The sequence below is a fragment of the Spea bombifrons genome, chromosome 6, assembly GCF_027358695.1.
Source record: "Spea bombifrons isolate aSpeBom1 chromosome 6, aSpeBom1.2.pri, whole genome shotgun sequence".
Classification (NCBI taxonomy): Eukaryota; Metazoa; Chordata; class Amphibia; order Anura; family Pelobatidae; genus Spea; species Spea bombifrons.
The window spans coordinates 17,461,531-17,487,500 of NC_071092.1; the positions used below are offsets into that span (position 1 = coordinate 17,461,531).

The following is a 25,970-nucleotide window of genomic DNA, read 5'->3' on the forward strand; positions in this document are numbered from 1 at the left end:
GAAAGAATGTCGTTAATAATAAGACTAGGAATTTTTTTTTTGAATTGAGCATTAGGCATCCAAAAGAATAGGAAAGGATCAAAGTTCTTGCAGACATATTTCTCTATATCATACCAACCTGCAACATTTTTCTCTGTTGTCAAATTCCAAGCTAGCATAAAAGATAATTGGGAGGCTTCATACAATTCATTTAAATTCGGATACCCAAGACCACCAAAATCTGTGCTTCTCTTAAGAAGATCAGTTGGGAGTCTTGTCATTTTAGCCGCCCAGACAAACCGTGAAATCAAATTATCCCAATCTACCAACATTTGCTTAGACACTTGATAAGGAATTAGTCTGAAAAGATATAGAATTTTAGGTATGATATAAGCCTTAAGAATGTTTATACGCCCCATCCATGAGGTCTCCAACCTTCCCCAATTTAAAAGCAAAGATTTTACATCAATAAAAAGTTTTTTATGATTAACAATAGAGGTTTCTTCTGGGACTGAACTGATTATAATACCCAAATAATCAATCTGAGTCAAACAGGTATCGATTTGGACCTGTGTTTGAATTAAGCATTTCTGAGAGTCTGAAAGATAAAATGGAACCAGTTGGGTCTTAGATAAATTCAATTTATAATTGGAAAACTGGCCAAACTTTATCACTCCATCTAGCAGAGCAGGAACAGATGTCAAAGGGGAAGACATTGTCAGGAGGATGTCATCAGCATAGAGAGTAATTTGATAATCATAATCACCAATTTTTATACCCTGCATGTTCCTAGAATTTCTAATATACGCCGCTAAAGGTTCAATCGATAGAGCGTATAGCAACGGAGCCAGTGGGCAACCTTGTCGGGTGCCATTCTGGATAAAAAAGCAATCCGACTCTAACGCAGGGCCCTTTATTTTAGCCGTTGGAACTGTATATAAAGCCATCGTTAAATGGAAAAAGGTCCCATGAATACCAAAGGCACGAAAGGTTTCCGCCATAAATTTCCAATTCACCCTATCAAATGCTTTTTGGGCATCTAAAGCCATTATGACCGATGGAATTTTGTTTCTATGAATGAATTCAATAATATTGAAAATTCTACGAGTATTTTCATCCCCAGCCCTACCAGGCATAAAGCCTGCTTGGTTCGGGTGAATGAGATCTCTAATCACTTGAGCCAGTCTTGAAGCTAATATTTTAGAATAGATCTTAACATCAATATTAATAAGAGAAATTGGTCTATAGTTGGTAACCAGCGAAGGATCCTTTCCTGGCTTCGGGATAGGTGAAATACTGGCTTCTAACATTTCTTTAGGGAATTGTTTACCTGAGGCAATTGCGTTAAATGATCTCATTAATATAGGGGAAACCACCGGGTCTAAGATCTGAAAAAATAAGGCTGAATAGCCGTCAGGGTCCGGAGCTTTCCCATGTTTAAGCTTACAAATTGCCTTAGAGATCTCTTTTGTCCTAAATGCTTGGTTTAGTTCTATCATTTTTCTTCTGAAATTCTTGGAAGAGAAAGTGTCTCTAAAAATCGGGTCATATCTAAAGAGGGAATTGTAGATTCAGGTAAATTGTATAGAGTTTCATAATAGTCCTTAAAGGCATTACCTATTTGTCTAGGTGAGATACAGGTATCCCCTTTGTATAGGACTTTTTTTAATTCTAAATTGGAGTTTTTTTGCTTTTAATCTATTAGAAAGATCCTTGCCCACTCTGTTATTATTGCTATACCACCGCGATTTGAATCTCTCCGTAATTAATTAAGACTTAAGTTTAAGTTTGCTTAATATTAATTTTTGGGTGCTCTCCATCTGCCTACAAAGTTCTGGAGAGGGATTCTGTTTGTTTTGTCTCTCAAGTAGGGCTTATCCTATATAAAGGTGTGTCAAATTTTTGCCACTCTTATTTTTTACCCATGCTCCTTTTTTTTATTAAATAGCCTCTCAGGACACATTTAAGAGTACACCAAAGATTCAGATCTGAGGTATCTTCATTATCATTTTAATCCAAAAATAACTTTGTCTGCTCTATCAACTCAGCCCTATGAACATCAGTTTTTAAAATGGCTTCATTGAGGGTCCATCGAGTTCTCATCTTTTTTTTTTTTTTTTTAATTCAAATTTTATTTATTTGATTTTATACATATAAATAGGATAAAAACAATCAACAAAAAGAAGAAAAAAAAATTGTTACATAAATATTATTATGTTTATAATATATATACAATTTATATATTATTAAATATTACGTAACAAAAAGAGAGGGGAAGGAATAAAAAAAAAAAAAAAAAAAAAAAAAGTTTACTCATCATAAGTTTCATTCAAATATAGGCTTTATATATTTCATTATGTATATATATACACATTCACTTCATTTGAGTGTTTATATCTTTATTAATAATAAGAGAAAAAAAAAAAGAAAAAAGACTAAGAAAAAGAAGTCAGAGGGAAAAGAAAAAGAGAAAGAGAGAAAGAGAAAAAGAGAGCCGAGGGTATGCTTATTATTTAAAATCTGTACTAAATGTTATTTAGTTTTAGGATCCAGTCCTCATAAATTTGAATTCTTTTATGGTAAATCTGATTAATCCAGCCTAAGCCTTTTTCCATTTGTAGTTGATATAACAATTGGTTTTTAAATTGTATCCAGGAGAAAATATGGTTTTCTTTCCAATTCCTAGCGATCAAAATTTTTACAGCTGCTAAAGAATGGATTAATGAAATCTTCTTATCTTTAGAGAGATTAGATGGAAGCAAATGTAGTAAGGCAATCTCAGGAGATTTGTTTATCTTACATTTAGAGATTTTTATAAAACAATCAAAAACCTTTTCCCACATTTGGCTAACTATACTGCATGACCACCAGATGTGTATAAAGTTGCCTTTTTCTCTATTGCATCTCCAGCAGATATCAGATGTCCCCGGAAACATAGAACTTAGCCTTGACGGAGTTAAATACCAAAGATTTAAAACTTTAAAATAATTCTCTCTTAGTGAAATTGAATGTATTATACTATAAGTTATTGATATTGCACTTTGCCAGCTTTTTTTTGTGATCGGTGTCTGGATCACTTTAGACCATCTTGAAATAGTATTAATATGATCTATTTCGTCTATTTTTTTCAGCATTTCGTATATTCTTGTCAGTATTTTTTTAATTTCTGTTCCATTCAATATATGGTCCATTTTTAATTGATTATCCGAGTCAACTTTAAAAAGGGCATATTTCAGAAAAATTTTTAATCTCAGATAAGGGAATATTTCTGTGGATGGTAAGCTAAATTGCTGAGCTAATTGTATAAATGGTTTAATAGTATTTTCTGACAAAATATCTTTAAGATTTATAATGCCTAGACTTTTCCATTTCGCCAATGATATGTCTGGAAGATTAAGTTCTATAATATCCAGTCGGGCTGTATGTAGTATTTTGTCTTTAAGTCCATTTAATTTTTTAATTTTGAACCATTCCTGTATAATGTCTTTAATAATAGTATTATTTCCTCTAAGAATCTTAGTTTTTAATTTAGATTGGAATTCCCATACTCCTATGGACAAATTTTTAATACCTGAAAGGTATTGTTCTAATTTATACCATGGCTGCATAATACTTGTTTCTAATTGTGTATTGTAAATATGTAGTATCATACATGCCTCGTATGCGCGCTCTATTCTCGGATAGTTCAGACCTCCTTTATTCATTTTTTGTGAAAGGAGTTTAATTCCCAATCTAGTTTTTTTACCTCTATTAATGAATTTATTAAAGGCCGTTTGTATCATATTCAGCCATGAGATTGGCATTTTTAAAGGAAGTTGTCTAAAAAGATACGTCCATTTAGGGAGGATATATGAATTTACTATATTTATTCTACCGACCCATGAATTCAAGGTGTTTTTCCAATTATTTAGTAGGTAGTTAGTTTCTTTAATACAGGAGAGAAAGTTTCTCTCCATCAAATTATGTACCTTTGATGTTAATTTAAGGCCTAAATAATTTAGCTCTTGTGAGACTTCTTTAAATTTATAATCTCCTTGTATTATATGCTTAGTTTGTCCTGATATATTTAAATATAGAATTTCTGATTTGTATATATTTAATTTGTAATTAGACATCTCTGCGTAGTTATTTATAGATTCTAGTAGTTCTTTAATAGACCGTACAGGATCTTCTACTGTCAGTAGTATATCATCCGCATATAAACAAATTTTTAGTTCTTGTTGTTTATAGGACGTACCTTTTATCTTCTCATTAGTCCTTATTATAGTTGCTAAAATCTCAATGGTTAATATGTATAACATTGGTGACAGTGGGCATCCCTGTCGTGTGCCATTATTAATATAGAACCATTTTGATTTAATATCTTGTCCCACTATTCTACCAGTAGGATTCGAATATAAAGCTTTTATTGCCGAGAGAAAATTCCCTTCCAGTCCATATGAACTGAAAGTTTGGAACATGAAGTTCCAGTTAAAGCGATCAAACGCTTTCTCAGCGTCTAATGCCAATAGACAAGTCTGTCTACTCTCCACATTAGCAAGGTCTATAATATCAATAATACGTCTTACGTTGTTGTACGTATATCTATTAGGCACAAAGCCTATTTGATCCGGATGTATTAATATAGTGATTACTTGTTTCAATCTTTCTGCTAATATGCCTGCAAATAACTTCATATCTTCATTGATAAGTGAAATTGGCCTATAATTGGTAATGACTTCGGCGTTTTTATTTGGTTTAAGTATAGGCATAATATTAGCTCTTAATAGCTCTTCCGGGGCATGCCCTGTATTCATTAATTCGTTAAATAAAGCTGTTAAATATGTCACGATTTCCCGTTTGAATGTTTTATAAAAGAGACCACTGAACCCATCTGGGCCTGGGCTTTTATTGTTCTTACTCTTATTTATTATCTTAATAACTTCTGACTCTTCTATTGGTTTATTTAATTGGTTTATTTGATCTTTATTTAATTTAGAGATAGGTATTGTTTTCAGGTACTCTTGAATTTCTTCTAATTTACTATTATTATTCAAATTATATAAAGTAGTATAGTATCTATTGAAGGCCTGCCCTATAGATTCAGGAGAGGTATAGCTCCTATTATTTTCGACAATTCTGTAAATACGCTTATTAGCTTCTTTTTTCTTGAGCCTATTAGTTAGAGCTTTATCCACTCTGTTATTTTTAAAATACCATCGTTGTTTTAATTTTTCAAGGTTTCTACTAATTTTATCAAATTCTAAATCTCTTATTCTCCCCTTGAGGTATTGAATCTTATTTGATCTAAATTTAGTAGGAGATGATTTATTCAATTTGGTAAGATCGTAAAGATTAATATATAGGGTAGATAGATCTGGGCCTCTTTTGCTATTTTCTATTTTACTGATTTTAATAAGATAGCCCCGAACAACACTTTTAAAGGCACACCAAAGAGTGGAGCGAGAAATTAATTTGTCGTCATTTTCTTGAAAATATAGGTCTATTAATCTTTGTAACGATTGAATATGATGTTGTTTGTTCAAGATAGAATGATTTAGCCTCCAATCTCTAGGGATTTTTTTCGGATAATTAGAAAAAGTCTCACACACAATAGCATTATGATCTGACCATAAAATGTCTTTAATAAAAATTTTTTTAGTATTGTTGATTAAAGAGTAATTTCCAACCATCAGATCTATGCGCGCATACGAGGCATGAGGTGCAGAAAAATGTGTATATTCCCTTATTGTAGGATTAAAAACTCTCCAATTATCATATAGATTATTTTTTTTAATAAACTGATTTAATCGTTTAGACGTTCTTACTATTCTTTGATCAATAGTCTCACCTCTTCTTAAAATTTTATCCATACTACTGTCTGGGGTAGAATTGAAGTCTCCTGCCATAACTAGAACTCCCCTAATGTATTTCTCTGCTTTTTCATATAGGTCTTCTATAAATTTAGTAGAGCCCTTATTTGGGGTGTATAAATTAATTAGGGTATGTAATTGGTCCTCTATCTTACAGACCATAATAATATATCTAGCCTCTGTATCAATATCTTTATATAAGATTTCAAATTTAACACCAGTAGAGATTATTATAGCTACACCTTTCTTTTTTTTAAGTTGCAAAGAAGAAGCAATAACACTAGAAATTTGTTTACCCTTAATAGGGATTTCATGAGAATTGAGCCAGTGGGTTTCTTGTAAAAAGCATATGTCAATTTTTTCTTTCTTCAATAATTTCATTAATGAAGATCTTTTATGAGGGCTGTTTAATCCCTGAGTATTTAATGAAAGGAAACGTACCATGTTTTTCGTATTGACCACTTATACCCCCGGCTCAGGAGATTAAGAAAGAGAAAAATAGTAAAAAGAATATAAAGACCTAAACAGAAAAAACATTTAAAAGGGAGAAAGGAAAAGTATCTCCTATATCCCAGACCTACGTAACTTAAGGTTACGAAGGTCTTAAGCGGTTCATCCCCTCTACCTGAACCGAAATTCCTGTGCCTCATCCTGTGAATATTCACTTTATGAAGCTTTCACTTTGCGTGGTCCCTTTGTTAGAGTTCGGGACTTATTTATTGCCATTTGATCCAAAAAAAAAAACAAAACAAATTGCTACCATGGGAGAGAACGTTTATATATCAGTTCCTACTCAAGATATATATGCAAATCAATCACAAAGTGGGATTATATTCGCTCAAAAAAAAAAAAAAAAAAAAAAAAAAATATACCTAATGAATAAAGTGCATATAGTACAATTTCATTAACTAATTCATTTAACTAATAATTTTTTCTATTGATGACGACAAAGTGCAATATCTATATCCTACCACATTTCCTTCAATAAAGTGCATAAATAACAGTATATAAAGTGCATGTGTCATAACATTCACTAAATAAAGTACATGTGTTACCATTTCATTAAATAATACATTTTCATTTCATTATAATAATAAGTTCATCAAAATATTCTTCTCTTAATAGTATTAAAGTGCAATATCCTCCCTCGTGCATCATTTCTATTAATAAAATATTACTTTATCATCGTTTAGAGTGTGAGAAAAATAAATAAATAAATAGATGAATAAATATATACATAAATGAATATAGTATCTGACTTCAAAACTTATAAAATATTATAATAAGATAAATTTTTGTCCTGTCTTAAACACCTAAAACCGTTGTATTGAAAATTTATGATAGATATATTAAAATTTCATTAAATAATTTCTTATCGTTTAATCATAAAAAAAAAAATAATAATATATAATAATGATATTAATAATAATAACTTCAAAGTGCATTATCTATATCCTGCCACATTACCTTCAATAAAGTGCTTAAATAACAATATAGAGTACTTCTATTATATCATTTCATTAAATAATAAATTTTCATTATAATCATAAATTCATCCGATTATCCTTTTTCTTAATAATATTAAAGTGCATTATCCTCCATCATACGTCATTTTCTTTAGTAAAATAATAAAGTGTTATATTATCATTATTTAGAGAATATGTGTGTATAAGAAAAAAAAAAAAAAAAGAAATCCTATTTAATAAGTAAAGTGATTAAAGTGATAAAGTGCTATAATGAAAAGTGCGTTATTTATATCTCACATCATTTTCTTCAATAAAGTGCTAAAATAACAATATAAATTAATTAAGCTATTATTTTGAAATTATGATTACTTTATCTATCTTTGAAGCTTTTAAAGTGCTCTAATAGAAATTTTTAAAGTGCATATATTAGAAATTCATTAATATATCAATTTTCATTAATTATAAACATTAGTTCAGCAAATTTTTATCTATTGATGTTATTAGTGTCCCACCAGCTTTGAGCTGTTATAATTGAATTAAAAGTTAGAGTTCTATTTCCATAATATTTCAAAAGATTAGAAGCTGAGTCCCACTTGTATCTAATTTGTTTTTCTGGACAGGTCTTGTAAAAATATTATATTTTTAAAAGTAGGATCTACTGCAGAATATGTTCTTGAGGCTTGATAAACTTTCTGTCGGGCTTGAATCGAAGAGAATCGGATTATTACATCCCTAGGGATATCTGCAGGGATTTGCTGAGGTTTTGAAACTCTATATGCTCGTTTAATTAAGGGCATTTCTTGGGTTTTCTCAATGCTCATTTCCTGAAAAAGTTTCATAAGTTGAGGGAGGAGGTCTGACGCGTTGGATTGTTCTGGTAATCCTCTTATGCGGATATTTTTACGACGACTGATATCTTCCATAGCAGTAATTTGCATTTCCAATTTTAATATTTTGTCTTCTGAAATTTTTAGCTTATCTGATGTATCCTTTAAGTCAATTTCTAATTTATCCATTTTATTCTCTATCAAAGCTATATGTTCGCCAATCGAAGTAATCTTTTTAGACATTTCTTCATGATGATTTTGTAGTTCTATTTTTATCTGAGTTAATTGATGTTCTGCGCATAGCTGAATGCATTGTTGCATTTTGGCTTGTGAGAATGAATCATCTTGTATTTTTAAAGATTTTGTGGCTTTTTCCTGTGCTGTTGGATCTGAGTACACCTCAGAGTCTTCTAATATGGACGATATTGTAGTGGAAATTGAGTCATCAGGATTTGTGTGTTGTTTTTTTGTGATATTTGGAGAAAATATTGACGCTGTTTTTCTTTCTTTTTTAGAGTCAGTATTTCTTTCCTTCCTCTTTTCCTCAGCATTTCTTTTTTGTGACAATTTTTTTTTTTTTTTTGTGTTTTTTTATACTTTTTCTTTATCTTTTTTCCCCCTCTTCCTTATCTTTTCGTCTTCTCCCTTTTCCTTTCCTCTTCTCTTCCCTCTCTTCTTCCTGTCTTCTTTATTGCCTCTTTAATTCTCTCCTTAGTGTATTTTTGGTTTTAAATGTTGTGTCTGCGTATAATTTTATAACTTTTTAACTTTTCCTTTTGAGTCTGACCGTCTATAGATAGAGTTTCTATTTCCCCGGAACTGTAATTAGCCTTAATTATTTAACTTTTATTTTACAGTTCCTCTCTCTCGCTTCCTCTATGCCTTCTCTCTGCTCTTTTCTTATATTTTTTAAACAAGATTGTAAATGAAAATATATAGCAGCGTTTTAAACCGTGTCTGATGAAACGAAAAAGTATAGTTTTTGTGTACAGACTCACTGCGCCCGGGATCCGGCTCCACTCCGCAGGGTGTCCCAGCACGTGTGCTTGAGATTCTGCACGTAGCTCTGGAGGGATAAATTATAGCCTTCTGAATCACCTTTGCGTCGAGTCCCGCTGCCTTTCCGCTGTCTTTCCTTTTCATTGCGTTGTAAGTGTTGGTTATCGATGGTATAGTTGTCCTCGTATATCCAAAATATCCAAGGGAGAGAGAATCTTCAAGAAGTAAATGAAAAGAGGTAGCGAGAGAGGGTGACCACGGAACTGAATCTGTCTGGTATAGCTCAGTCTTTCCTCAGGCGTCAGTCAGGCATCGGCTGGAGAGAGTATGCAGACCTTAGTTTGCCCGCGAACTCGGGACGCCGCCCCTCTGGCGTCTTACGTCATCACGCCTCCTAGAGTTCTCATCTTATAGTTAGGATTATCTTTTAAGGAAATGTAAACTGGAGCGTGGTCAGACCATATAATATTTCCCACAGATTAATTAATACAGGATTCTAAATTATGGCTCAACATTAAAAAGAAATCTATACGCAAATATGATTTATGTACATTTGAAAAAAAGGAATAATCTCTATCATCTGGATGTTGAACCCAACTAATATATATATACATACATACATACATACATGTGTATATATGTAAATAGTCATAAACCCATATTGTGTATCATTGAAAATGTAAGATAATACCTAGTCCTTTTTCTTTCATAAATTAATTAAATGGTGACTAACTCGTTCTTTAATAAAACCTAAATCAGTGCTCATTGTCTAAGGGCCTAATAAATATAAATAATTAATAGTGTCCTATTTCAATATGTAATATTTAAATTATCATATTTAAGTGAAAAACAAATAGATATATAAACTAAGACTTATAATCAGTTTATAATGTGTAATGTGTTCGTGACAGTGTGACAATTCTTTTCCACTTTTTCCCCTTTTCCTATCCCTTTCCTTTTAGCCCTTTTCTTAAATATTCTTTAAAGCCCAGGGAATCTCTGAGTCTCATGTTATATGTATCGTGTGTAACTAAAACTTATATTCAAATTATTGTACATTAAATACTTGTGACAATTTGTGTGTATATTATTCTTATCAAATTTTCTTCCAAACTCTGAAAAACCCCAAAAAAGCTTATATATGAGTGACATGAGTAAATTAAAATGTGTATTCAAATACCTATATCTAATATATATTATTATTTATCACATGCTCATCAGAGCCCTGAAGAACTAGATAGCATATATCGCATATATCGATCATCCTATCTCAATAAAAAATTTTCACCATGTTTTATTATTTTTTTTTATAGTAAATAAGGTGATATGATCAAAACATATGGTATCTGAAGAAAGCCCATCTTGCCCTGAAAAAAACAACATATAACATGTGTGGGTACACTAAATGGGTGAGGAGAAAATTACAGCTGAACACAAGCACCGCAAAAGTGTTAAAACAGCCTCGGTCCCACAGGGTACAAAAAGAAAAAATGAGCCCGGCCCTTAAGGGGTTAACCAGTCTCCAAAGATAATGGTTAGGGTTGTGACTGTAAAGCTCTATTTTGGTCTTGTCATTCCAAATTACAGTGTACCAAAAGCTGTGAGGCATGTCAAGGTGTTGTGGGGCATATTGTAACCGGGCTTTTTTGTGTCATTGGCGCAGTAAAGGCTTCTTTCTGGCAACTCGACCATGCAGTTCATTTTTGTTTAAGTATCGTCGTATTGTGCTCCTTGAAACAACCACACTGTCAGAGCAGCCTGTATTTCTCCTGTGGTTACCTGCAGGTTTTTCTTTGTATCCCGAACAATTCTTCAGGCTGTTGTGGCTGAAATTATTTTTGGTCTACATGACCTTGGCTTGGTATTAAGAGAGATCCTCAAATTTTCTACTACTTAATAAGTGATTGAATAGTACTGACTGGCATTTTTAAGGCTTTGGATATCCTTTTCCTCTTAATAAAATTCCATTACCTTGTTAGGCAGGACATTGAGAGTTCCTTTCTGGTCCCCATGGCATCCATGTGAGCGCTAACAAACTCATTGACTATTGATACACAGGCACTAATTGAAATTTAAAAAGGCCAATAACGTTTGGGAAATAACCTTTAATTGCCATTTTAGCCTGTATGTGTCACCTTGTGTATCTGTAATAAGGCCAAACATTCAACGGTATGTAAACCTTTGATCAGGGCCATTTGGGTTCTATCAGTTAACATCATGATTTAATAAGGAGCCATACAACTACGTACATTTTTTTTGCATGATCAGTCATATTTTCAAAATCAATGCCAGCATTTCATAATTTCTGCCAGGGTATGCAAACTTTTGACGACAACTGACTATTGTATATTAATTAATAGGAAGCCTTGGGAACCATTTTGATTTCAGAGTTAATAATATGCTTATATTATAGTATACCGTATTTGCCTGAAGATAGGCCGCACTTTCCCTCTCCACTTTAAGGCTTTAAAGTGGGAGCGCGGCATATAATCAGAGTTTATTTAGCCCTGCTGCGGGCAAGCAGCAGAGTTAGGATCCAGATACCCCGCAGCGGTGCAGGGGACCTGGATCATCCTCTCCGGCAGCCGGTGGACAGCTGCACGAGACTTTTCATTCAGGGACAATGCATTGAGGCTGCTCAGGACCCGGGACTTAAAGTCACATTGCGGGACTGTCTGGGATATATGGTTCACCCTAGCTGCGGAGACTTATTGATGAGCCTTATTGGATGCTTCCTTGTAGCTTACTTGCAAGTTACATGTGCTATATTTATTGGTATGCTATTAAGTGCAATTTTTCTAGATTGAGGCACTATAGGTGTACACCTGGCGCTGTTGGTAGATTTCCTTTTATCAAAGCCTAAACTCCCTCCCCCATGACAAGCGGGGCCCTGAGTTTTTAGATTGAATGCAAAGGTGTTCTAATAGACTGCTGTTACATTCAAAAGGGGCTAAGGAGTCCTCATAAGCTTAAATGGTGCCGCTGAAATGCCTCGATAGCAAAGCATTCAGCAACACCGAAAACCCACCCCAGGACGCACTGCGAGAGATTTTGCCTTTGGCGGTATCACTGTACTCAGGGGATGTTGTTGAACATATTGGGGTGTTGTTTGACAGTGACTTATACTAGGAGCTATAAATTCATACCTGAAGTACGATGTGTGTGTGAACCCCTCCCCCACAAAAAATGACTACCACAAACTTTGACAAAGGCTGATGGTAGAATTTGTGCATGTAAAGTGTTAAAATACCACCATTTGAATCATCTCAGGATGTCAAGTTTTCAAAAATATATGGTTTCTTGGGGTATATTGAATTGACCAGCTTTAAAGGTGGGGAAAGGATTACCAGATATGAAAAAAATGTTTTGGAAATAGCAAAATGCTACTTGTACTTATTGTTCTCTAACTTGCAAAAAAAAAAAACCTCATAAAAAGTATTTCTAAACTCAGGACAAATCGAACCTAGTTAGCTGGTATTGTCATTAGCTTTTGTAGATGAGTACAAGATTTCAAATAAAAGTGAGAACGTTTTCTTTCAATTTTTCAACGGTTTATTTATTTAATTTTTTTATAGGAGATTCGATGATATGGTCAAAACAATAGTATCGGAAGAAAGCCCTTCTTGTTCTGAAAGAAACAATATATAAATTGGGTGGGTACACTAAATGAGAGAGGCTAAACAGAAGCACCGCAGAAATATTAAAACAGCCTCTGTGTTACGCCTACCTTGTCTGTCGCGTTCCCACGGCTTTCTGCTCACGTTGCTCACGTGGTGACGCACGCCTCCTCCACATGATGACGTGCGCAGGACACGTCTGCAGAGTGACGTGCTCGCCGGCGAGCCTCGACCACGGCGGTCACACGAACCCGTGCAATTGGCCGTGGCACGCCAGCGGCGCTTGTATCCGCCTGTGCATGCCAGCGTGGCACACCCGCGGGTGTAGCCCACGCTGACACTGTATACAGGGCTCGACAAATCCCAGGCGCCAGGTCGCCATGGCGACAGAGAATTTTGTCCTAGCGCCTAGGTTTTGTCAGCCTCTTACATCCAGAAAAAATTGTGGATGTAAGAGGCTGAGTCACCACATGGGGGCGCTGTTGCTGTCTGCCCAGAAGTCTGGGCAGACAGCACAGCCACTCCGAGCCCGCCCCCGAGCCTGAGATCACTCCCACGGAGTGATTCTGTAGGCTGAAAACGCGGTTGCTAGAAAAGCAGCAATCGTGTTTTCAGCTGCCACAGGCAGCCTCAGGGAAGGGGTTTGTGTGTTGATTGGGTCCCCACACAAGTCTGGGGACCTCACCCAACACCCCCCAGCTGCCTGATCGCTCCATGGGAGCGACAGCGCAGCGTTAACCCCTTCAATGCCGCGATCGCGGCATTTAGGGGTTAATTCCCGTTTTGGGGGCTTTGCTGCTGGTGGTCTGCCTGGAAGCCCAGGCAGACCAACAACAGCAAAAATGAGCCCCCACAAGCCCTTTGATGACTCCTGTAGGTATGGAAGCCTAAAGCAATGGACCAGCAATTGAGTCCCAGCTGCCAGAGGCAGCTTCAGGGACAGGGGAGAGGGTTCTTCGGTCTCCACATGAGTGTGGAGACCAGCCCCAACACCCCCTGCTGCCTGATCGCTCCATGAGAGCGACAGTGCAGCGTTAACCCCTTCAGATCGCGGCGTTTTAGGGGTTAACTCCCGTTTTGTAAGGGGCTCTGCTGCCGGTGGTCTGCCTGGAAGCCCAGGCAGACCAGCAACAGCAAAAAAACGAGCCCCCACAAGCCCTTTGATGATTCCTGTAGGCATGGAAGCCTACAGCAGTCATCATAGACTCCTCCCTGCAGTGGCTGGTCTATAGACCAGCAATTGCTACCCAGCTGCCAGAGGCAGCTTCAGGGACAGGGTGAGAGGGTTCTTTGGTCTCGCCATGAGTGTGGAGACCAGCCCCCTGCTGCTTGATCACTCCATGAGAGCGACAGTGCAGCGTTAACCCCTTCAATGCCACAATTGTGTATGACACATTCGTGGCATTGCAGGGGTTAACATTTGTCCCCACAAGCTTGTGGGGACTAAATATCTGTCAATGCTGTGCTCCAATGGAACATCAGCATCGAAAGAGTTAAAAAAATGAAAAAAATGTATTTAAAAAAAAAAAACAAACAGCACTGACCTGAAAGTCCAGGGTGCTTCCAGGTCAAACGCTGTGAGTTTAGTAAGTGGGCTGATGATGATCAGATCACTCCTGACCAACTGTTAGTTTAAAAAAAATCCTGGCTCCTAACTTTTTTACCTGGCGCCTAGATTCACAACAAATTTGTCAAGCCCTGCTGTATATATTTAGTTTAGCACATCGCGACAACGCTATTTCCGTGGGTTGCTCGCGATGATGTCATAGGACGCTCATTGGTCTGTTTTGCCATGTTCCCTCCCCTGGTCCTATTTATACCTGCCTCTTCCATGGTGTGTTGCCCGTTCAAAGAGACATGTTGCCTTTAGCTGGTATTGTCATTAGCTTTTGTAGATGAGTACAAGATTTCAAATAAAAGTGAGAAAATTTTCTTTCAATTTTTCAACGGTTTATTATTTTTTTTTTTATAGGAGATTATGTGTTGCCCGTTCAAAGAGACATATTGCCTTTGTCCTCTGGGTTCCTGTTTGTTTGTATTACTCGATTCCTGACCTGTGTACCGACCTTTGGCTATTGTTACTCGACTTGGATCACGTTCTGCCTGTCCCAACCTCGGCTTATCCTGACTTCGATCCCCTGCCTCTGGCCCTGAACTGTTTTGTTTGCTTTGGACTGCTCTACCTGCACCTGCTACCTTGTGAGTCCGCTACCGTCTCTGCATCGTGGGTTCATCCACCGGTGCTATTCTGGGCCTTGCATAACACTCAGTGTCTGGGTTCCATCCTACCACCCTGTACTTTTTGAGGATTATATGCAAGTCATGTTTCCTTGCAACCCCTAGAGGCTACTCTCCAGTATGTGGAACCTGGGAATCATATCACCTGACAAGCTTACCTGGGCGTTACCCTATCTCCACATATACCTGCTCAGCACCTTAGTTAATGCCTTTTCATTGCAGCGTCAGCAGCCTACTGCTGTGGCTCTGTAACCTGGACCTGTATTTCTCCTAGCAGTTTCCTACTGATCATCTGGTTCTGATCCAGCTTGTTTGAGACCATTCTCCTGCCTGAGGGCTCTCCTGCCTCGTGCCCTGCCCCTGCCAGAGGGCTCTCCTGCCGTGTCCCCTATCCAAGATTTTCCATTTCCTCGTCAGTATCCTGCCTGTTCCAAAGTCCCTATTCATATTCTGAAGATCCAAAGTCCCTATCCAGCGTGTTTCAAGTTCCTTATCCAAGTACGAGGTGCTAATCCAGCTTGTTTGAGACCATTCTCTTGCCTGAGGGCTTTCCTGCCTTGTACCCTGCCCGAGGGCTCTCCTGTCGTGTCCCCTATCCAAGATTTTCCATTTCCTCGTCAGTATCCTGCCTGTTCCAAAGTCCCTATTCATATTTTGAAGATAGAAAGTCCCTATCCATCCTGTTTCAAATTCCTTATCCAAGTATGAGGTGCCAATCCCATTTCAGAGTCTGAGGTGTCTGTTTCTGCCGTGTGTCCTACCAAAGAACTTCCTGCCATATGCCTTGCTTGTGGGCCTCCAGTGCCACGCGAGTCCAGCTAGGCTTTCCAACCGGTGTTACAGACAGACTGTATGCTGTTTGTGTATTCTGCTGTAGAAACCACTCCTGTTTCAGCTATGATTCTTCAATATACTTTATTCTTATATGCCAGCCTTGTGCGAGTCTTTAATCTCGTCTGTATTTACCTATCTGTGGCTATGCATTGCGGAGTACAGACAGAGCCTCAGATATTTCCTGCAATAGGGTTCCTACCAGACTTGAGCGCTGGCCAACTCTTCTTGTTTGTCTTTGTGTTCGTTTTCGTGGAGAAAAAAAAAAATCTTCGTATACCACGAACATATTCGTGTATATCCTTTGTGTTCGTTTTTTTTCTTAGTTTTATGCCTTTTTTGTAGAAGGGGTTAATACGGGGTTAACGCAGTACGGACTACGTACCAGCTTCGGCGCCAGGATTTTCAAAGGTCCGTACGAGCAGCTTTATTGGTCGCACCTGCACTTCATTGGTTGATGGCAGATGACCCCCTGCTGGCGACCAATAGAGTAGCTCGTATGGACCTTTACCTCTTGGAGCGGGGAGACCATGGTCTCCATCAGGATTTAAAGAGACGTGCCAGTGAGTCTAATGGCCCCTGCCGACACGGCCTTTTGAATCCTGATGGGGACCTTGGCCTGTCTCCCCGCTCCAAGAGTTAAAAGTCTTTAACTCCTGACGGAAAACCTACGGATTTTCGTTCCCGTTATCTGCACAGCATCGCCGGGGTTAACGGGAGCGGAAATCCGTAGGTTCGCCGTCAGGCGTTAAAGGGCCATAAGAACAACTTTATTGGTCGCCGGCATGCCCAAGCATACGCAGATTACAGCATGTACTGGGTGCTTGGGAATGATAGGAGCTGTTATTAATTATATATATAGTGGAATCTTAGGATGTGGAGAGTTTGGGTAATAAAAGGTTAACTGTTTTCTGCATTCTGGTGATAAGAGTCTGATGCTCTGGGAGGTAGTATTGTTCTGTAGAAGAACATGATATATATGGTAGAGGGCATAGGTCAAATTATACAGCTGAATTTGTTGGTGAGAAACTGGACCATAAGTGTAGACTCAGGGTCAATTTCAGGGCACAGGATGTCTGCTTAAGATAACTGAAACCCCATACATATTAATGTTATGTAGGTTAAGCCTTGCCTTTTATAGTAAAAAGCAGAGTTATTCTAATTGTGCCAACCTTTAGTAGGAGTGTACTTATTTTCTTTTGTGATCAATGTATATATATTGTATGAAAGTTGTCAGATCTGCCTGCTTTTGTGCAGATCTCCCTGCAGCTGCTTGTATCCGGAATACACTTTTATACATTCAAAGAAGTCTGGTGGTCAGCACAACATTTGATTTCCACAACAATATTAATATTGAATGTTTTTTGTCCAATTTTGGCGTGTTACATACTTTTAATAAAAGTGTTTTTATTATTATAATTATTATTATTTTTTTTTTTAAAGGTCGGTTTCGGCCAAGTGAATTTTTAATTTTCGGTTTCAGTCCATGTGGGAGAGCCTGTGTTCAGTCTGTGTGGCAGAGCCTGTCCTGTTGTGTGTGTTTGGGTGTCAGTGTAGCAGAGCCTGTCCTGGTGTGTGTTGGGTGTAAGTGTGGCAGAGTCTGTCCTGGTGCATGTGTGTTTGGGTATCGGTGTGGCAGTGGTCATCTGTTTCCTGGCACTTTAATTACTCGTCTTCGACAAGCTCATTCTAGCATAGAGAAGCATCTGCACACAGCTCGCCATATTATCACAAGAGCGTTGTCCAGCAATACCAGGAAGGCATACAATAGAGCCTGGTCCCTATTTGGCAGATTCATGCTGGCGTCTGCCCCCACGAACACGTATTCAGTTGCCACCCTCCTGGCTTTCCCAGCGTACTGTCATTCTAGCTTAAACCTCTCATATGGTTCGATTAAACTTTATTTAACGGGAGTATAATATCAATATATTTTCCTAACAAACCCTCTCTGATTGCTATACACCCGGTCAAAACCTTACTTAGAGGTCTGGAGAAAACCAAGCCAGTTAAGGCCCCCAGTCGCTTGCCGATTGATGGGGAGGTTTTCAGAGCTTTGATAAATTGCTTAAATACTCACCCCTTTATTCCGGCTACTTGTGTAGTGCTCAAAGCCACCATGTTTCTAGCATTTTATGGGTTCATGCGCCCAGGCCACGACACCTTATTCTATGTCATTTCTGAAGGTCTCGGACTTATGTCCCGTTGCTGATTATTTTGTTCTATCCCTCAGTCATACGAAAACCAATCAGTCCGGTCCAAGTACACGAATTACGTTCTTTGGTGCCCAGTTGCAGTCCTAGGAGCCTTGTTGGTGTTTTTGACTGGGAAACCGAGAGACAGTCTTTTGCCCTTCCCCAGGGAGCCGTTGTCTTCTGTCACATTTATCAGATATGTTAGGTTATTACTTACAAGGATTGGCCTTAACCCGCTCGCATATTCGGGTCACTTTTCGAATCGGGGCAGCCTCAGCGGCATCTAAGAATAAGGTTCCAGCCCATGTAATTAAAAAGCGAGGCAGGTGGAACTTCTCCTGTTTATCACTTTATATCCCACAGCCACATCACTCACTCTATGAGCTTGGTCATTCATATTGTCATGTTTTGGTTATTAATAAAGTTATGGTATGACTAACTTTGAATCTTGGTCTTTGGTTCTCTATTCCACTAATCCTATTCGTTTGCCCCTAACAGCGTGTCAAGCCTGGGCTCAGATGTGCATTTTTCTCAAAGTTTTTCAATCTGCGGTTTGTTTTTAACATCCAGTTTGTTCATTAAATTAATTTTAGCGAAACAGAAAATTTACATTATTTTTTTATCCGATTCATCAATCAAAAAAAATAAATAAATCGGCCAACTAATCGATTATGAAAATAATCGTTAGTTGCAGCACTAGTTCTTAGTGCAGTATGGTTTGAGATAACACCTTAAGGGGTAAAAAACAAAAAAAAACAAAACAAAAAAAAAATTGCCAGGAGAATATGCTCTTCTGTACATTTATTAGCCCGTTTGCTGACTGGGGGAATGGTTTAGTGGGAAAGGAGCACACATTTGTGGTTCCGTTGTTTTTCATGGGACTATCCCAGGCCTTTTTGGCCCTCTTTACCCTTTTGTCATTACTGTTTGCAGATTCCGCACCTTTTTGATCAGATATGAATCTGTTAAGTCCTGGGGGTATTCATAACCAAAGGACAAATAGTCCGGCAACTGGGGATCCAGAACGCAGAGCCTAGACACGAACCAGAATAGGCAGACACCAAACAGGTAGCGTAGTCAAAGATGAGGCAGAGGTCAAGGGCAGGAGCAGGCAGGATAAACTGGAACAAGCCAGGGTCAAAACCGTAGAGTAACAAACAACAGAGAACAGAGCCCACCGTGCTAACAAAGAAACTCTATGACAGGCAATGGGTGGTAAGCTAAGGTATCCTTAAATAGCCCTAGATAGAAAAACCCCACCTTCAGGTTATTGCTGGGGTGTGGGGAAAATATGGTTGTATCTCTTTAATTCACGGGCTGCGTTTGCGCTGTTTGACGCAGGTTGTAACGGCTGGCCATCTTTGGTTTGGCGCATGCATGCTTGATGGTTGGCAGAAAATGCTGGTCGGCAATCTTGGGTATGGCCCAGCAAGAAGCGGATCCTCTCCTGCGACGGTGGTAGTGAGTAGGAGAAACTACATCCGTAGCAGTTGCAGATAAGTTAGTTACAGTTCTCAGTGCAGTATGGCTCGAGATCCCTCATACTTTTTAATATCCGTGATCTCACAGTGACATCACTTGGCTTACAATACTTGCAATGAGCCAGCAGGAGGAGTGATGGGTGAGCTCAAGCTCTCCTGTCCTCAACTGACAAGTGACACACGATCCAGAGACAGCCAGTGATGGTGGCTTCAGCCAGCAATGGAGAGCCCAGGGTGTCAATAGACAGCCTATCTCTCATGCAGCGTTACTGCCGCAACAAAGTAACTGGCTTCCCGTCACAGATTTTAAGGACAGGTACATCCTAAAGGGGCTTGATGGGCTATGGCATGATACACGTGGGGTATAAACAGGGCCGGCCCTATAATGGGGCAGACTGGGGCAATTGCCCCAGGCGGCACTTTAGAAGGGGCGGCACTTTGCCGCCCCAAGCGCTTTTTTTTTTTGTTTTTTTTTTGAAGCGGAGGAGAGAGAGAGGGGCACCGAGTGGTTTTCGCTTACCCGCTCGGCGCCCCTCTCTCTCTCTCCTCTACGACGAGTCTCCCTGTTCGGTCCCGGTGCCGGCTTGTAATGCAGAGCGCCGGAAGTGACGTCAATTTCCGGCGCTCAGCATTACAAGCCGGCACCGTGGCAGAGCAGGGAGACTCGCCGCAGGACTGTTTAAAGGTAAGTACCGGGGGGGCGGGGGTAGATAATGGCGTCGGCGAAGTTTAAAATGCCCCCCCCGGCGTCGGCGGGGGGGGGCGGCGTTTTAAACTTCGCCCCAGGCGGCGTTAAGTCTTCGGCCGGCCCTGGGTATAAAAATGTCTTAGAATGGTAAATTAAGTATTTGCACAAAAAAGTGGAAACAGTGTTTGTTCTAACCTTCGTAGCTATTAAAATTGTTGTTGCTAAACATAACTAAATCAGACCAGATTAAACAAATTGAATCTATCAAATTGTAATGCAATTTCCCAAAATGTATGACAAAACAATGCTTGTGGGACATATCTATACACTTATTATATATGAACACATTTCCCACAGAATGTCCAATAGTTTTTCTCATCCAGAAGTGTAAAAATATACACTGTTCAAACTGGATCACAAGGAAGAGGTCACAAAAACATGATGACTGTATTAATTTTATTTATGAGGTGTGATATAAAGAAGCTTAAGACGTGCTTACCCGTGGCTGTACCTCCTTCAACACAGTACTGGCATCTTCATCATAATCCAGTTTACAAGCCATTGCCAAATCACGTGCAGCTTCCTCCCACTGCCCAAGAAGCCTGCCCAATAAAATAAGTCAATGTATACATGCTGCTGCAGCTTTTATATCTGAAAATATCATTGTAATACTTTCCTCAAACATAATAAAATACCTAAATGAGGTACACATTCAACTATCCTGCATGGTCTCAGTTACCAATTTGCCCAGCATGCAACACGAAATGAAACACTGTTCTTTGTGCATTTTATAAGAACCAACAGTCCAGACTGCATGCCATGATACCCAATAACCAGTTTCATTTCCACTTCTGGCTGTCCAAGTAAGTTACCAGGACTACTACACAAAGTCAGCATTGCAAATGGGGTGTTCTGTTGGGTGAAAAACATTGTGGCATCACGATCCCACCATTGTTTCCACGGGTGGACAGTGGGTATACCTGTGTGTGACAATAGTAACCCTTGGGTGTTACAGGAATGGCAAAGCTGATTGTTTAGAAGTAAATAAAAAAACAGTTATATTATTTATGCAGCACCATTTTTAAATCAGATGTCTTTTTCCAGTTATATGAAATATAGCCACAAGACATTTAACACATCTTTTTACACAGCGTACACTGAGAGAGGTTATAAAATGTATTTGCAGTTTATGAAGTTTACCTGTGATTGGGTGGTGGCAGGGGGGTAACAGAATATGTCATGCTGAGAACAAATGAAAAACTGAGATTGGAGTAAGCTTATATTACATTAGCCAATGGTGTTAGATGTTGCCATAGCATAATGTTATGTGTGTTTAAACCTCACTGTTGTTACAGTGTTTGTCCAATAGAATTAAACAATACTTTGGTTTCTCAGTACAGTAAACACATCTGGCTAAACTACCCAGAGAGTGTGTTATTTTATAGAAAAACAAAAACTGTCTGCGCTTCTCACCCTAATAAAGTTGGCAACAAATATATAAACATAATATAAATGAGAGGTTTTGGTTATATGAATTGGCCAAAGCATAATTGAGCTCACCCACCACATCAAGGCACACTCTCAATAGGGTGAGAACCTACTCTCACCTCCTACATAGTGGGCACACAAAGCAGTTTATACTGCTACCAAAACCTTATTAATCTGTTGGGGGAGGTGCAATTAAACCTCATCCCATTTAACCCCTGGACGGCAAGCTGCAACCAGACTGACGAGGAGCCAACAACCTCAAATATGTGCAAACAGGGAAAAGAAAAAATGTTGGTGCGCTAAGCTAGCCTCAGGCTCAAATAATACAAATGTATAATATGAGGCCAACCAAGTGGCATACAGGGGTATAAGGCATTTCTGGAGGCAGAGTGCAATATAGGGGGGGAGGTATAAGACTTATCTGGGGGGCAGGTTGGCAAATAAAAGGAAATAAAAACAAAAAATATTTTTCTCAATCATAGATTTTATTAAATATAAAAAAAATCGTTTACAAGAATTAATATTTACTAGTAAAACTTTTTTCCTATAGGGTCGTCTTGTAGTCAGGCTTTTTCTTTTTTCCTAAATTAATTTTCAGATTTTGGGGGGTCGTCTTATAATCGGTATTCTGTGTTGAGGGGTAGCAAAGTGTTTTTTGTTGTATTTTTTTAATACTTTTAGTGATAGGGGTACAGAATTTTGGAACACACTTTGAAGTTTTGAAAGTCTATTTTTTTTCACTGTTCTATGTGCAAAATGACAAACCATCTTGTGAGGGTTAGATAGGAAGCTAACACATTGGAATCCTAACATGCTTAAATAGCTGAATTCAGCTACAAATTAAAGTAAGGTACACATAAATAACAGAAGCCGGAAGTCAACCTTATTGTTATTAGTTTTATATAGCACAATGAGATTCAGCATTGCTGTACTTTAAGGATCTTTGTCCTTGGTAACCTACATACCGGTGTGCTTTCCCTCTCCACTTATACGGTTGTGCTGAGTCAGGATTGATAGCTATAGCTCTGTCACAGTCCCGGATTGCAGCGTTAGGCTTTTGCAGCATCACATACACACTACAAAAATAAAAAAAAAATCACCACAATCAACCAAACCTCAATATCTGGCACTAGATAAACATGCAAACATTTACAACACGTTAGTATGATTGATATTTGCAAGGCATATACAAGGTAAGACATTATTTCTGGGCAAAACTGTCAGTACTTACATAATAATTCTGGTACCAAATCCACAATGTTTTTATATATGTGAACACTACAGATATAAGAGCTCAAAAGGTCAAAGTACACAACCATACTAAAATAAACATACCAATATCTATTAAAAGATAAGGACTCTAGATAAAAAAGCATGCATTTTCAAATATACCAAAAATCATTTCATGATAGCGAAGAAGAGGGGGTAGACAAATTTAGCCAACAAATTTCATTATCGATTAGTTGAATCGATTTTTATCGATTATAAAATGAGGGTTTTTTTCAGATCAAATGCACTGAAAAATACCCCTCGTTTTATAATCCGTTTCAGTGTGACTCACAGCAGTTACTACTTACAGTCCCCCCCTGCAGTCACCGCCGATTTGTCCCGCCCCTTTTTTTCTCCCAGTCCCTCCCTGCAGTCACTGCCGATTGGCCCCCGGCCATTTCCTTATAGCACCCACACGGCTCTAACTGTGAGTATAAAATTATTATTTGGGCTGCTGAAAGTGAGGGGAAGTGGGGGGTTAGTTTAGGGGCAGTTATGGTTAATGGGGTGTTTAGGGTTAATTTAGGGGCAGTTATAGTTGATGTGGTGTTTAGTGTTAATTTAGGGGCAGTTATGGTTGATGGGGTCTTAACGGTTAATTTAATGCTGAGGAGTGAGGGTTAATTTAATTTAATAAGGTAAACTTACGGTGCAGTTAGAGGCAAAGTGGGGAAAACAAAGGGGAATCTAAATCTTGGGGGCAGTGAAGATTAATCCTGTATTTATTTATAAAAGTATTGTGTCAGTGTGCTGTGAACGAGTCTGTGAATCTATGAGGGTACTATGGCATATCTGGGGAGGACGGAGTGACATATCTGGGGGTATAAGGCATATCAGGGGGCACAGCGGCATATCAGGGGGTATAATCAGAGGTTAGGCAGGCTAGATGGGCCAAATGGTTTTTATCTGCCGTCACTTTCTATGTTTTTATAATTATAACCATAAAATACACAAAAAGAACAGAAATATAAAATTAAAGATTTAACAATAACATATAGATATGACCATGACTGTGTCCTGCTTCAGGCAAAATTATAACAAGCTATGCAGATACAGAGTAAATTATACATAAAACATTAACAACTGAAACGAAAAGGAAAATATACTCAAAGAAAATATACAACAAAAAATATCACATTAATAGGACCAAGTCATGTTACAGACTATCAGAATCCGTTTTTTTTTTCTACCTTGAAATTGCGTATCCTATTTAGCTACAGTAGTTAACTACAGTATTTGCTCGATTATAAGACGAACCCCCAAAATCTGAATATTAATTTATGAAAAAAAAGAAAAAGCCTGAATATAAGACGACCCTATAGGAAAAAAGTTTTACCAGTAAATGTTAATTCATGTAAACTATATGAACATTTTTTTTTAATAAAAGCTATGATTGAGAAAAACATTTTGTTTTTATTTCCATTTTTTTCCCAACCTGCACATCTGCCCCCTGGCTTGCCACTCTGCCCCAGAAATGCCTTATACCCCCTATATGCCACAGTGCCCCACGATATGCCTTTTAACCCTCTAAATGCCACTGTACCCCATGATATGCCTTTTGACACCCTATGTGCCACTCTGCCTCCAGAATTGCCTTATACCCCTATATGCCACTCTGGCATTAAGGGGGTTAAAAGGCATATTATGGGGCAGAGCGGCATATAGGGAGGCATAAGGCATTTCAGGAGGCAGAGTGGCGTATAGAGGGTTAAAAGGCATTTCTGGAGGCAGAGTGGCATTAAGGGGGTTAAAAGGCATTTTTCACAGAGCACCCTGCCTCCAGAAATGCCTTATGCCCTCCCCTTCCTCCTCCAAACTTACCGGAGCTTCTGAGTCCCCGTTGCTTAGTCCGGGCAGCGTGTAGAGCTCTACGCGATTCGCGTACACAACTTCCGCTGCAGCCGGGAGGAGGTGCGGTTAGCAGCGGGGGTTGTCTGCGTCCATCGCGCTGTCAGACATCACGGGGAATTCTGATGGGCTGCAGCGGAAGTTGTGTACGTGAATCGCGTGGAGCTCTTCACGCTGCGCGTTGCTTAATCCGGGCAGCGTGTAGAGCTCTACACGCTGCCCGGACTAAGCACCAGGGACTCAGAAGAACCAGTAAGCGTGTGTGTGTGTGTGGGAGGGAGACAGGAGGGATCCAGGTCCCCTGCATCGCTGCGGGGGATCTGGATCTTAGTCTCATAGTCAGACCTAGTTGAGGTCTGATTATAAGACGACCCCGATTATAAGACGAGGGGTATTTTTTAGAGCATTTTTCCTATACAGTAATAGGAGATGATGGAGTAGCTATATTAATACTCTTTGTTCCATTAGTGGGCATGGAAGGCTGTGATAGGTGAAATGTGATGTATGCTCCAAGCTCTGATGTGGGCATACAGCTAGATGCCGTACTAATCGAACACTTTGCAATACAGAAGTTTACTCAACATTGCTGCTATTTCTAATGCAATTGCATCCTTAATGGGGGTCATAACGTTGTTAAGTTTAAAGAAGATTATTTCAGCCTGCTTCTTTGTGCAATGAAAAGCATAATTTTTCTCAAGGGTAGCTAATTTTTGTTTTATGATATCTATACTCACCTTGCTCTTTTTGCATATAACATGGAAACCAAAGGGTTCAGCTTTATGGCCTTAGTGAAAAGGTCAATGGATTTCTGCAGTTCGCCTGAAGGGAGTTAGAAGAAGAAAAAAACTAAACGCAACAGTCAATTACAGTTATCAAAAGTGTTCAAATAAGAGCATGCACATATAAAAGAACACATTCGAACCAGACTTTTGCAGGTGACAAATTTTACAATTTATATTTCAGAAAATTGTATGAATGGTTAATGAATCCAGGTTTCTAGTAGGGTGACTGGCTGCCTGGGAATGATAGGATTACTGTTAGACTATATATATATATATATATATATATATATATATATATATATATATACATACACTATATTATATATATATACATACACTATATTATATATATATATACATACATATATATATATATACATACACTATATTATATATATATATATACATACATA

The 25,970-nt window shown here is 38.3% G+C and overlaps 1 protein-coding gene across 2 annotated transcripts in view; it reads right to left on the reverse strand.

The window, feature by feature from the left end:
* The window catches only part of ST13 (ST13 Hsp70 interacting protein), a 138,704-nt gene that overhangs the window by 48,275 nt on the left and 64,459 nt on the right, over window positions 1-25,970 (reverse strand). For both annotated transcript variants that reach the window (XM_053468639.1, XM_053468640.1), the window contains exons 6-8: window positions 25,510-25,594; window positions 22,624-22,734; window positions 20,670-20,772 (exon numbers count right to left, since the gene is read on the reverse strand). In XM_053468639.1, the coding sequence (XP_053324614.1) occupies window positions 20,670-20,772; window positions 22,624-22,734; window positions 25,510-25,594 (299 nt within the window). The remainder of the gene's footprint in view (window positions 1-20,669; window positions 20,773-22,623; window positions 22,735-25,509; window positions 25,595-25,970) is intronic.